The sequence below is a fragment of the Anastrepha ludens genome, chromosome 2 (genome assembly GCF_028408465.1).
Source record: "Anastrepha ludens isolate Willacy chromosome 2, idAnaLude1.1, whole genome shotgun sequence".
In the NCBI taxonomy this organism is placed as follows: Eukaryota; Metazoa; Arthropoda; class Insecta; order Diptera; family Tephritidae; genus Anastrepha; species Anastrepha ludens.
Window position 1 is genome coordinate 82241909 of NC_071498.1, and position 14670 is coordinate 82256578.

General features: G+C 35.5%; 1 protein-coding gene across 1 annotated transcript in view; it reads right to left on the minus strand.

Annotated features, from left to right (window-relative positions):
* Window positions 1–10085, minus strand: part of LOC128871961 (uncharacterized) — a 93045-nt gene extending 82960 nt beyond the window's left edge. Inside the window, exon 1 of the mRNA XM_054114169.1 lies at window positions 9672–10085. Within this exon, the coding sequence (XP_053970144.1) occupies window positions 9672–10024 (353 nt within the window). The 5' untranslated portion in view covers window positions 10025–10085. The remainder of the gene's footprint in view (window positions 1–9671) is intronic.
* Between the last annotated feature and the right edge of the window lie 4585 nt (window positions 10086–14670).

Below are 14670 nucleotides of genomic sequence, written 5' to 3' on the forward strand. Positions count from 1 at the left end.
ATGAAAATTTGTTAGTTCTTATAAAATTTGATATTTTGAAAGTGCAAATTTAATTTTTTGCTCCTTTTAAGGTTATGCAAGAATATTAAATGTCTCTCTCTCAACTCCTCTTAACATTGAAAATCTTTTCACACATTTTAAAAAGCGTTTAAGTTTACTGAACGCGAATTAAAACCATAGAGGTATAATCGTTTCTTGCGGTCCTAAATCCTTAGTGGGACATAGGGCATCAAGAGGTGTATTCATAGTTAAAATAAGTAACAAAATACCAGAAAATACTGAAGAAACCATAACGATATTTCTACGGAAAGAGTACCTTATCTTGTTACATAAACTCAAATATAGCAAAAAAGTCGTTCTCTTATCAAAAAACTCATAAATTAAATTGTACATAACTATAACACATTTATTTATATTAATAAAACGGGCATTTTAAAGACAATTGGTCACGCATACCAAGTTCTTTAAGAAATTCGATAAAAATTTGGTGTTTTATTTTCTTTTAATGGGCATTTTAGTGCATTTTTATATCCAAAGCTAGGCAACACTGCAATAGCGAGAGAGAGATTTGATTGCTGAAAGCAGAAGAACACCAAGAACATCGCGGGCAAGGCTACCAGCTGTTAAAAAAAGTAAAGCTAAATAAAAGTCAGTGAATTATTGAGCTGATTTTTAAAAACTGTGTATTTTACAAAATAATAAACATTACTTCTAACTAAAACTCCAAGACTAAATAACAAAACAAAAACAAAAAGCTAAATCAAGTTATAAAATGGTAATCTGGCCATATTGGTGCTAAAATGACGTAACTCATTGTCAAATTCGCTGAGCGCAAAGTAACGGTACCACGATAGGCGCCATCTCAATATTCTTTCCATCATGTCTGGTACTGTATTATTTTATATATCGTAAGAGAGCTTCTCAAACTATATTTATGTGATTTTTTTGAGTTAAGTTGCTGCAAAATGATGAGTATTTAATGAGTCCCGATACTTATCTCGAATCTGGGGACTAGGATTGTAATAACGAGATCCTGAAAATGCGGGATCGTAGAAATCTAAAAAAAATTACGTCCCTAATATTTATGTAGAAGCACTCCTCAACACATATATAAATATAACAGCTTATATGCACCTGTGCACACATACTTTTTAGATGCTTTTGCTCACACATAAGTTGCACTACTGACATGACATTGAACTTAAGTACTTAAGTTACGCATGTGCATTGTGATTCGAACCTCTTTGATGCGCCCGTCGGTTGAAGTAATAAGCTTTGAAATTAGTTCGTTAAGCGTAAAAAATAACAGCAAAGGTATACTGAAAGCAAAACGTTGGCGCAAAATTAATCATCCCATTTTGTTTTCAAATCAAGGTCTAAGTATGAGTTTTCCAGAAACTAAATTGATGTTTAATTTGCTCACCATCGTATTCATGTCTATACTAATATATATTTCGAAGCCCGTTTTTTTGGTTGATTAGCTCATTGGCTTAAGTTAAGATTTTTTTTAAATATTTCTTAAAAATGGAACTGCAGGACTTTGGAAATCCCATAAAATTTAACGTCCAAACCAACATAACAGCGTTGCTCACCTGCAAATCACAAATGAGAGCGCTCTCCTACTGTTAATGCATACCGAATACAGCACAAAGCAAGCGTGATGTAGTATATGCTTACATATGTATATGTAAGTGCTAATGTTAATGTAGAGGTCATTGAGAAACAATGAAAGGAGTTATGTTGAGTCGTTTATGTCACCACAAATATTTAATAATTCTGGAAAAAATAAACGGAGATGAATTGACGTATATTTCAATACATAAATCAACTCTTTATGCAGTCGAATTTTTAAATATTCTAAAAAAGTAATGAAATTTCAACTAAAAACAGAAATGTTAAAAATTTATTGTTGTTAAGTGTTAAATATTTTAAGCATACTCGTACAAGCACGCGAGGGCCTGGTAGTATTCAATATTTAATATACGTAATGTCGTTTCCGCGCATGCCAATGTTTCTTTACCGTTTATGGGTTCATTGCACAGTTGAAAGTCGTGACAGAGGCATTTGAAAGTTAAATTGACTTGTTTGGTTGTGAAAACTTAAACCTCAAATTAATTTTCCCCATTCTGAGTGAAATGGTTAGCCAAAAATCAGAAGAGATTCATATCCGCCATTGCATGCTTTCAGAGTTTCACAAGGGTAGTACTGCAACAGTTACTACCAAAAACATTTGCGATGTTTGCCCAAGTGCTTTAGATATTCGTAAACGCCAAAGGTGCTAAGTTCCGATCCGGTAATTTCGATCTTTTCGACTAACATCGCTCAGGAAGACCAATAATTTTAGACAATGACGTATTAAATGCGGAAGTGGAATCAAACCTTTATCACTGCAGATGGAAAGAGGTCCTGTATGATAATCCAAAATGCAAAATAATTAAATGCTCTTCCGAATGAACCACCACAAAGGGCTGCTAAGCCAGGTTTACATCCGAAATAGACTATTTTGTGTGTTTGATTGGGTATTCGCGGAATCAACGAATTCTGAAGTGCTTTAACCTGCAGAAATTGTTAATGCAGAGCTTTATTGTGAACAATAAGATCGAGTAAATCAATCATTAATTAAAAAGTATTGAGCGATTAACAATAGAAAATACGTTATTTTGCAACACGATAATGTAAGACCGCACTGCTCAAGGAAGTCGCTGAAAAAATTAATGGATGGGGTGGGAGGTCAGGCATTGATTTGAGTCAATTCTTTTACAAAAACTGTAAATATTTAACACAACCGACCTTGTATTATTTTTTTTTACAGTTCAACAAAATAAAATGACCGAAAAAATTATCCATTCGAATTTTCTAAAAGACTCGCTGAATTGACATGAATATCTAATGTTTGCATTAAATGAACTATTTGCTAATCATTGACGGACCACTAAATCAGTCATTTAATAAATTACTTTTTAATGGCAAAGGTTGAATTTTTAATTTGTGCCTTACGAGACAAATAAAGTTATTTCGGTATCGCAAGTCCACAAGACTTTCCTTGAGAGATAATACACTCACTCACTTCAACAATAATGACTGACAGGAAAACGAAAACTCATGAGTAGGTATAACAAAGCATACAATTTTTATCAACCACACAAATGAGTGTTCATTTTAATGAGTTCGAAACAAAAAAGGGAAAAGGAAAACAATGTTACTTAAACACACACAATTGTAGTTACACGAATGCAACGGTATTGGCATAGTCAATGTGATATTATCCATTACCAATTCAGAGCTCATTGAAAATGCATAGAATGTAAAACCTATGGACATGCACACCACCGAGCATAGAAGGCGGAGGTAGCACAATGCGCAGTCAGCAAAGTGGCAGTATTAAACAGCAGTGAGCAGTTCAAAGGAGCTCACAAGCAATGCCCGGATATGAGGAATACTCCTACGCTGGTGTAATGTAATATGTATTATGCATTTACCGTTGTTTGCAGTTGATTGGGGCTATCGGCCAACAGCCGGCGAAAAATGCTGTTATTGCTGCTGTTTACAAGTGCAAGGGATACGAAAGCAATTGAATTGGCTATAGCAGGCAGCAACTGTTGCTCCACTTACTTGTTTCTGCATTACCCATACTTGCACATATTTGCATATACGCATACAATTGTATCTGAATATATATATACATTTGCTTAGGGTTGCGTGTGTAGTAAAAGTGTGTATGTAGTAGGCATTAGGAATTGATGAAGTGATGAAATAACCATTTTGCCAAGGAGGTGGTGAAAAGGCCAAGCACTGATATATGCGTGCGGATATATACCTATATACACATCTACATGTGTACATTGGGCAACAATGCTGGCAGAAGAAGTAGGAAAGTTCACAACAAATGAGGCAAACCAAGAGGGCGCAAAGCGATGATATTGGAGGCATAACAAATAGGTGAATGGGAAAAGAAAAATGGCGGCTATAAAAATACTTTGCATGCATGTATTTTTCAAAAATAACTAGAAACGTTTTGTCCCAAAAATCTTTTTTAAGTATATTTTATCCTAACAAATTAAAACTATTAAAACGAATCGAAGATATTTTACTTTAAGTAACTCTAACCAAAATTTTCGATAATGAATAAATATAATTTTTTTTAACCATTTTTCAATTTATTTTTTCAGTTTACTTCTTATCATTGCCAAGCTTACAAATAAACCAAATTTAGAAAACTGGGGTCAATGTTAAAAATGCTTGGATCAAGAAGTTAAGTGTTAAGTATGTAAAATACAAGTACTAGACGAATTGGAATCGTTTATTTTTTATTTTTTATCTATGCACTTTGTTGTTTTGTATTGCCATTGCCTTATATGCATAAAATATATTAATAGCGCAATTATTTTCTGAAAAACTTTTTTGTCGTTGCAGTCACGTAATTTACATCATATCTGTTTCGATGTGAAAGATCTATAGGTATGTATGAAATAAAGGATTCAGCACTCCAAATGTATTTGATGGGAATATAATGCCCCAGAGAAGTTCACTCCATAACGCATAAAGCAGAGTCGGTTTGTTCATAGGTACACAAGCATGATATATTACCAGGTTTAGTCACTCGAAGCAAAGTCATGGGAACAACTTTGCCTGCCACGTCACAAACAAACTAAATTAAATCAATAAGTTCAATCAAATCTGATAATGCCGGTTTCAAAAGAAATATGTTTAAGAGATTAAGAGTCGAAAATATTTCTTAAGAGGGTTGCCACCTGTTCGAGAAGTTTAGCTCGACAATACATCAGTCTGAATTTCGAATATATAGTATTTTTGAATGGCGCTGTCACGTGCTTAAAATTTAAATTCAATAAATAAAGTAAATAAATAAACTTTTAATAAATAAGTATTTCAGAAAATATTTTTGGGGTTGGCCGCCATCTGTTTGAATGATGTTTATTTTATTATAAAGAGGAAGGTATGCTATTCACAGGGCAAATGACCACCACGACCACGTTAACAGAACAATATCCTTTTAAAGTTTCCATAACCGAATTGCAAAGTGGCTGCCCTTTGTCCTCGATAGCCTTTCGAGTTCCATCTTTGAGGTCTTGAATCGACCCTGGGCTGTTGGGCTGGCTGAGAGCCAAACCTAGTAATTTATCATTCTTTATGCAGAATTTTGAACAGAGAACCACAGATTTACGACTCTGAGTGGCAAAAGAAAAAATGTGCTGATTCTGTATATTCCAATTATACATAAAAAATAAAGTCCATGAGCAATAATTAAATAAGGTTGGACTAAACTTTGAACTTTGAATGTTGGACTGAAAGGTCTTTGTTTTCCTATTTACAGTTCACTTTGGACTTGGTACAGCATAAAAATGATTCATCTTAGACTCACTTGGTAAGGCCAAAAATATTGTTTGTCCTCTGGATAGAGATAAGAACTTAATAAAAATAATTTTTTTTAATAGTTTTCAAACCAGTTTTTCTTTTTACTTTATTTATTAAGGAGTAGCCACCCATGTCGGTAATAGCTTGTATGTATATAATTCTAAATAAAAATCAAGATATACATAAATCTGGGCTTTTGCGAGTCCCCTTTGAACTCACTAATAGCACACATGAATGCATAGCCTGCCCCTACAACTTTTTTCGCGCTCAACACGACGAAACTTTTAGTTGAGTGGATTATTCAATTCAATTGTCAACACCGTGCTACTGCCTACGTCACAAAATAAAACTGCAATAACAAAAAAAAAAAAAAAACAATAGCGCCTATAAAAATAGCTACTATTTCGTATAGTTCAAGCAACAATGGCAAAGTCAACAATGTCAGCCACAAATAAAATCAATTTGCTATTTTTTTTTGTTGATACTCGTATTAGCCATGTACGAAAGTTGAATATGGTTGTTTATTTTTTTTTTTTGAAACAAAGGAAGAAAGTCATTGCTGCATATGAAACAAACAAAAATAGCACAACTGCAGCTGTATATTCAAACATACGTATGTGTGTATGTATGTACGAATGTGCTAAGATGTGTGTGACAAAAGCAGTAATGATATTATTGTACTGTTAAATGTAAGATTGTGTGTCATAGTAGCAGACAAGCCAAAACTTTATTCACTAGCGTTTGAGAATAGTTCGTTGTTGTAGAAATGAATTAAGAAAAGGTGCTAAATATCAGTGATAAAAGTTAGTTAATAGCAAACGAAATGTCAGTTCAATGTCGTTCGCTCCAGCGATAAAGTGACATTGTCATGTTACGTATAGATTTGAAATAAAGATTTACTACCAAGCGGGGGGTTTAGATTTTCATTTGATTTATTTATGCAAATTTATTTTATGTAAATCATTCAAATCCACCTGTAATTTTCTTAAAGTTTAACATTGTTTTTGTGTGCGAAAGTAATGCGTGACCAGATGAGGACGATAGGAAAAGAAATTTAAAGAAACCAACATATTTTTAATGATTTCATCCAATATGTGCGCCGTTATTATGACAATAGCGTCTCGAACGCTGGTCTTAAGCTTGTCTCAAGTGGTTAGGTTTTTGGCGCAGACTAAGAACTTGATGTAGCCCCATAGAAAGTAGTTGGAGGGCTTCAAGTTGCATGATCACGGCACCCAATTGATGAACACTTTTTACAACTTCAATTGTTGCGTTACTTGTCTGATAAGGGTCTTGTTGGAAAAAAGGGATATTTAAAAAAAAGTTGGTGTTTCTATAAGCCGAGGAAATTTGGTTGAGCATATTTTTCAATCTTTATTTAATTTCGGTTTTAATAGTTTCTTTTTTGTGTCTTTTTAAACTACCGAAAACTCGATATTAACATTCCCCCGCAATATTTAATAACTCTTTCGTAAATCTTCGAGCAAAGATTTAAATTATGTGACGTACCGAAGACTACAAACTAACGACCCAATGTTTTTGGAAGCTGGCAAGTGAGGTTTAGCATTCACTCCTCATTGCCAAAGCTGTGGGGACCTTTCAGAGAAGGAGACTATTGAGCACTTTCTTTGTAAATGTCTGGGTTTGGCAGCCAGACGATTAAGGTCATTGGGTCTTCGACAGCCTGGGACAGTGCAACTACCTAAATCCCAACAACCTACTCCGTTACATCAACAGCTCTGGCTGCATGCAGATATCTGCCTGTTGGAGGTATCATAATGGTATCAAAACTGCGCTTTAGTGCTACATGGGGAGTGTCAGAGAGGTACTTCAACCATTTAAGGTTAGCAAAATCGATTGTGAATATTGTCTTTAATAGTTAAGAAGAACAAAATGCTACTCGAAACTACTATTAAACTATTGAAAGAGAAATTCAGTGTGGCCAAGAATGATAAAAGCAGATTGCGCCCATCAGAGAGTGCATGTCGTCACATTGGTGTAGTTGAATAAGAGAGATGTGAAAAAACGAGCAAGAATGCAAAAAGAAGAAGAAATTACACAAAGAACTCAAGTGCGATGCCACACACCCAAATATTCTGCCAAATCCACTGAGAGCAAAGCAGTAGTATCACGATCGGCGCCATCCAATAATTCTCTCTATAGTGTATCGTGGCTACATTTTATTGTATATTTATAATATATTACTAGATTTAGCCATCCGCTACGGTGAAACTCAAAATTGTTAGAGTAACTACGACTGCCACATCTTCGGGTATCAATTCATTTGACACAAATTCAGAAACTTGGTCAATAGTCGTTGTTCAGACGGCAACGAAGTAATTCAGACGGAGACTGTATAGAATTTTTTCGGATATCACCAACACAATCTCAGTTATTCGTAAACAAACAACTCTAAAGACTGCGGTGGCGTCAGCTAATCGGCTCATTAACGATCTGATGTTGGACACACCTCTCAATTCTTTTCACAATGAATTGAACCCATGTATAAGTTTTGCGGAGTGTTGGTGAAATTGGTATTGGTGGCAAATCGAATTTAAAAGTCACATTCAACCCAAATTCCTTTGGGGGAACAGCAGCTTTAACTAATGTAGTGATTCAAAGCCCAAAATTTAGAAACTTCCAGCAGCCAAACTAAAGTAAACGACTTAACAATTTTTATCGGTTCGGCATCCTCCACGCCTGGTCAATCATCAATTATTGATGCTCAATAAAATAAGTTTACAAACATACATACAATCCATATTAAGAAAGAAAATTTGTTTCAATTCGATATTGTTTTTTTCTTAGTTTTGTGAAACGCGTTTAATCGAATACCTGATTTTACGGAAACGACGCTCATCCACTGTTAGTACTACAGCTCTGATATATCGATGCTGTCAAACTGTGGTCACAGAAAATCGATTAACATCTGTACCTAGGACCATTGATGGTAAAGGTGTTTGCTTCTTCATTTTGAAAAAACAAGGGCCGATGATGCCACCATACCATAAACCTTCGTGTATGCATTGTCGAACACCAGTGGATTCCTTACGCTCCAATAACTACAATTTTGTTTGTTGACATGACGACTGAGCAAAAAATGGGTTTCATCCAAGGAGATAATTTTCTTTATCTAAATCCTCTTAAGTCTTTCGGTGGGACCTTACGAGCCAAATTTTTAAAATGCTCTTTTAAGCATTAGCCCCCCAGAATTTTAAATTAATGTCACACTAATCTTTAAATGCGTCCCAGATAGCTGCATGTGTTTGTGCTTGACTACCCTGGATTCGAAACCTATTAGGGACATAAAACATCAATTGATTGAAAAGCTCAATGGCAAATCTCCGAGCGCATTCTTCTTCTTGAGTGGCGCGATAACTCTTCAGGCAACTTTTGCCGAGTTTAACTAAAAGCGTCAGTCGTTTCTTTCTCATGCTAACCGGCGTCAGTTGGATACATCAAGTGAAGTTAAGTCCTTCTTCAGCTGATTTTTTCAACGCAAAGAACCCATCCATCAACAGCAGGATGGACGACATGACGAAGCGTATTCTTACTACGAAATGTCAAGACGATCACCACAAATTGGACTAGGAGCTTGACCAAGGATGTAAGTTGCTTTAGCAAATAAAAGGGATTCCTTAAGGAAATTACAAAATAATTGTTCTAATTGGTTCTAATGATAAACATATTTTCAATTATTGTGTTAGGAAGAATAACTCAAGATGTTCGAAACACAAATACGAATGCCAGAGCAGCCTGCAAGCAAGTAGGTATGCTGTATTTCCTATATTCCAAATCTCTTGGTAAAATGTCTGAAATAAAAAATATTTCTCATTTTGTGGCCGGAAAATCCGACATACACTCTGCCTGAATCCAAAGTTGAAGCTTTGTAAAAGGAAGAGCGGCTCACTTGAAAAATGCAAAAATTTTGCTAGAAAATGTTGCGGAAAGCATACCACGAAGGCTGACATATATATTTACATGAAGGTTTTGGCATCAGTAAAGGAATTTTATGTAAGAATTTTCTAAACAGATATACATATTTCAGCTTTTTAATAATAACTAATATACTCGACACAAAGTAATGATTAATAGCGCGCGATTTTTCTTCCATATTTCGCCTTCTTTTTTTTTATTACTTTTGGAAATAATTATTATTTATAATTATTTTCGCCATGAGAACACAAATTTACTCACATATAAAAATAGTCAAAAACATACAACCAAGTGACATACATATAAAGAAACGAAACGCATACGTGCAACACTGATATGTATGTATCTAGTTTCCCACTTACATTTGCTTATGGCATACCACACACACCCAATCGGTGGTGCGGGAGGTGAATTCGCGACACACTTTGCACACGCGCAGCTTACAGACACGACACGGCGCTCCACGATTCGTGATGCGTCCCAGCTCGGTGTTGCAACGCGCGCAATGACGATTCGATTCGCAATGCAATAACGGATGGTGGTGGTTGGTGGCTATGGTTGTGGCTGTGGTCGTAGTGGTGGTGCTTGTTGTTGTTGTTGGTATTGTATTGATTATTGATGCCATATTGTGATTGTTCTGTTCGTACTGGTGGTTTTCTTGTTGCAGTGACTGTTGTTGTGCATTATTTTGTATGGCATCAAGTGCGCCGCCCATGCGCAGCGCGCCCTTCCGACGCAACGAATACAATTCGGCACGCAAAAGCCTTTAGGGTATATTTATCCAACGGATGATGCGTGCATGCAGTGATAGAAAATAGTGCATGTGTGGGTGTTACATGTACATGTAAAAGTGTGGGTGGGAGACAGAAAGAGCGCGTGTTGATTGGCGGGCGAAAGAATTCCCAGATGAGGTCGCACCAGTGTTTGTGGTCAATCAACGCCAACGTTTCGATAGACAGCAGGAGTCAGTGGTCGGATAGTTTGGCAGTGTTTGTATGCATGTGTGTGTGCGTGTGTATGTAGGTTGGGTGGGCGTTTCGTGTGTTGCCACATTTCATTCCGAAAATTGGTTTGGTTGGATCAGTGTAGCGTGGATGCCAAAGTGCAGTGGTAATTGTTGTTGTTGTGGGAAATTGTGGTTCCAAATGTTCACAAGAATGCGTTTATTTTCACCGTTCGTTCGGTGGGTGTCGTGTTTGCGTGTCAAACAATTAAAATTGGAAATCCGTTAAAAAGTGGAAAAGGAAAAAAGGAAAGCGAGTAGACGAGAAGGCAGTGCAAGAAAAAAGAGATGAAAAGAGAAGAAAAATAGTATTAGTTAGTTTAGTTTTGGCAAGGATATTTGTTTATTTGGTAAGTTCAATTATTTGTTATTGTTATTGGATAATAATTAATAATAAGACTGTATAATTACTGTTGCTATTAATTTCGAATCGAAACATAGCAAAAGATTGGGTGTGCACGTGAAAATTTAGGGTACCGCTGTTGCAAAGTGTTGAATCAATACTCAAATACTCGTCGCATAATATTTCTATTTCTAATTCGCCACTTAAAATAATATTGGAAATGAGTGCTTATAAGAGAAAATATTATATTTTCCACGGTTAAATCGAGAAGAAGTGCTACGGATTAGATATTTGTTCAAAGGCAAATGCTTGATATCCTCCGAGAAAACAATATCGGTAATTTTTATTTGTTCGTAGACTTTCATGCCACCTTGGTAATGATACTTTTACTTGTTTCTTATATCTGAACAAAGCAACGAGCAGTGCATAAATATCGGCAAAAATTATCGCGTGAAAAACTTACATCATAAAAATCAGATAATATCTTTTTTATTTTTTATTATTGAACGGAAATTTATATTCTTGATGTTTTTTTATTTTTATTTTTAATTGGTTTTTTTTTTTGTTTTGAATTTACAACCGGAAACACATTAAGCAAAAAAGTTCTCCTCACTGAGGTACAACAAAAAATTTCTCTAAATAATTGTCTGATTAGTGGTTCCTTTCCTGTGAAATTATATCTTCCGCTTTCGAGAAAAGTTTTTCATGTGACAGAATGATTAACCTTTTTTTTACATATTTTTCACCTTGCAACTTTATTGGAGTTAACTTTATCGAAAGTTTTCCAAGCGGAATATATTGGAAATATTGCAAAATCTCAACTTTTCAAAACCTATTATATGCAGAAGTTACAAGAAAAGTAAGCGCGAAAAATTTGGTGAATAAATTATGGTGAATACTGGGGTTTACGCGTAAACTTTTAGTTGGCAATTATTTGTTATTCTTTGATTTCATTTGCATCTGTTTGTTAAAGAAATCTACATCCTTTGTTAGGTGTTTGGCCGAGCTCCTCCTACAATTTGTGGTGATCCTTTAGATGCTGTTTCACAATTGGAGGGATCTGCAATTTTATGACGCCTCTGAAGGGCAAATAGTTTCTTACGAGGAGCTTTTTCATGGTAGAAATACACTCGGAGGTTTATCGTTGTCTGCCGAGGGGTTTAGCCATGCCGCAAAATGTGCGCTTATAAACTTTATGAGCTATCAAGTTCCAATAAATAAACGAATAAACGAGCTCACTCAGAAGCTCAGGTAGAACCGCCGCTACCCTCAGTGCGCCCACTCTCCCTAGGCTAAACACACAGTTTAATAGCAGAAGCCTACTAGATTTGAGTAGAGACCTTAAACTCAATCAGCCTTATCACTAAGTTTGTCGTTTTTGTTAATATATTTTTATATGCACCCTGAATGTATGGTATTTGACGACATACATACATGTACTATAACTTTGCGAACCATTATCTTTCGTTTTGTTCTTTTTCAGGTAAGACATAAAGGACTATAACTAACTCGAGAAATGAGGAGATTTACAGTCATCGAGGAATAATTGGACATAATATATATTTTTGAAAATCGTCGATAGAAAGCAATTTCTGTGGGCAGTTTCATTTACTGGCGCACGCTGAACGATTATTTTCTGCTATTAATGGAAGAACATCCTTTCTTCAGGTCATACATATTGCTTCAGGAAGAAAGCGCCATGTCGGCCACGGCTAGAGAGACCATGGCGATACTGCGTGATTTCTTCCATAAAAAACTGATAAGCACTTTCGGTAACATGCCCTGGGGAGTCCCTCAAAAATAAAGTTTATGAAACAAACTTAACCTGACCTTATCACCACTAAAAGAAAATATCGTTCGCGAGTTGAATGGCATCCTCATATTACTTCTGCAGCGAGTCGCATGGAGTACGGATACCTGGTATTAAAAGTGCAACCGATGTAATGTTCAATATTTAGAGGAAACAATTTTTGGAAAATTCAATTCGCGCCTGTCTTTTTCTAATACTTATTGAATTCAACATTTATCATCAGTAATTCTTTTTTAATTTAGCTTTTAATTCTCAATTCGACCACCGGATGAAATTAATGAAATTTCTTCAAGAAGCGCTGGTGTTTAATTAAAAGGAAAATGTACTTCTAGTGGATTTCAACTTTTTACAATATTTGGTTTTAAGATTTTTAAGCTTTTTCAAACATTTTGAGTACCAAGGCAGTTAACAACATTATACTTTTTTACGTGGAATGTTTTGTAAGCAAATTTAAAATAGGATAGATCTAAAACTGAAAAGCAACTAGAGGTATTTTTGTTAGTAACCAAGACACAAGACAAGACAGACGCAAGGCATATTATATGTATACAGAAAGAAGATACCTTATATACTGATTTTGAGTTTTGCTCCTGATGTAATAAGTGTTTATACCGTTATAAGTGAAAATAATAGTCATATTAGTCAAACAATTAAAGTGCACTTTCCTTCATGGCTCATAAATGAAACCAATTTGTTCAATTTAAAAAACGATTTATAATTCCCCTATATCATAAACATAAAAAGAGGAAAAAAAGAGTGCGTTCTTTCATTCTCCGCAGCGCAGCCATCAATCTCAGCAAATGTTTGAAGAAGTCCCGCATTGTGCACATTCAAACAAACAAAATAATAATAATACAAATACAAGTAAAGACGCACGAACGAAGACGCGGAAGCGCAAGGGTTGTCTTTTAACAGGAACGCCTTTGCAACGCTGGGTGTGATGAGCTGTAATTCAATATTTTTATCGAACAGTCTGGTATTAATTTAGAAAAGCCTTACACATAACGTTTTCACATACGGATATTATTAGTTCTTCTTTCAGTGAATAAAAAATTCAACTCTCCCAAAAGATGGAACTACCTCGTAAAAAATTGTATGCGATGATTTACTACGATTTTCAACATGGGTTATGGAGACAGGAGTGATAAACTAACTTTTACTTTTGGTGTTGAAGCGCCGCACTTAGCCGCTGTGGAACGCTGGTGCAATGAGTTCCAACGTGGCCGACGATTCTTGCAGGAGAAATTTCGTGAAAGGCGTCAAAAACGGTTGTCGCTCCAAAAACAATCGATATTGTGCGTCAATTGATAACGTAAGATCGTCATATGACATATCATAAGATAGAGGCATTCCCGGGCATTAGTTGGACCAGCATGCATTCAATATTTGATGAACATTTGATCGTCAAGAAGATTTTTTATCGTTTGATATCGCATAATTTAACAATTGCCCAAAACAGGTCTGTTGTTGTTGTAGCAGCATATATATTACGAAGAATGCTGCTGAAGTGACATCCCTTGGCCGGATATAAATCCGGTCCGTTCCGATTACGTAGAATCGTCTGTCGTGGGAACGACAAAAAAAGTTTCGATTGGATTGGTGTAGAGGAATGTTGAAGAAATTCACTTCGGTGGTTCCAAGCACGTCTATGAATCGAATGTTGAATCTATGCATATGAGCCGGACATAAAACAGCAATCGACAACAACTCAAAGCAAATCCAGTCATGCCACAACTGTACCACTAGAAAAACTTAAAACAAACAATTCTGAGTTGACAACAGCCATTCGTTAACCCGAAGTTTTAGGAGCATTAAGGAAAACCAACCACCGAAAACGAGTCATACATCACCAATACCATTCGAGCTCTCGCGTATCGACTCAAATAAGAGTTTTTGAGCACCCAAAAGATCGAATTAATGGGTGATCCGCCTCACAATCCTGATTTTTTTTTGTTCCCAAACATAAAAAATAAAATGCGAACCTTTAAATACATCGTTTTAGAGATATGCATTTCTGCGTGACAAAAGTGCAGAAGTACGTATATTGACTTCCAAAGGAGAATATTTTGAAATGAAGAAAACCACTTTCATTATTGTTTTACTGCTTTCATCATTGGGTGCAAAATGTTAAAGGCAAACCTCGTAATAGCAGGTATGTAATTATGTATGTTATTTAGATGTTGACATCATATAAATTATACAAGC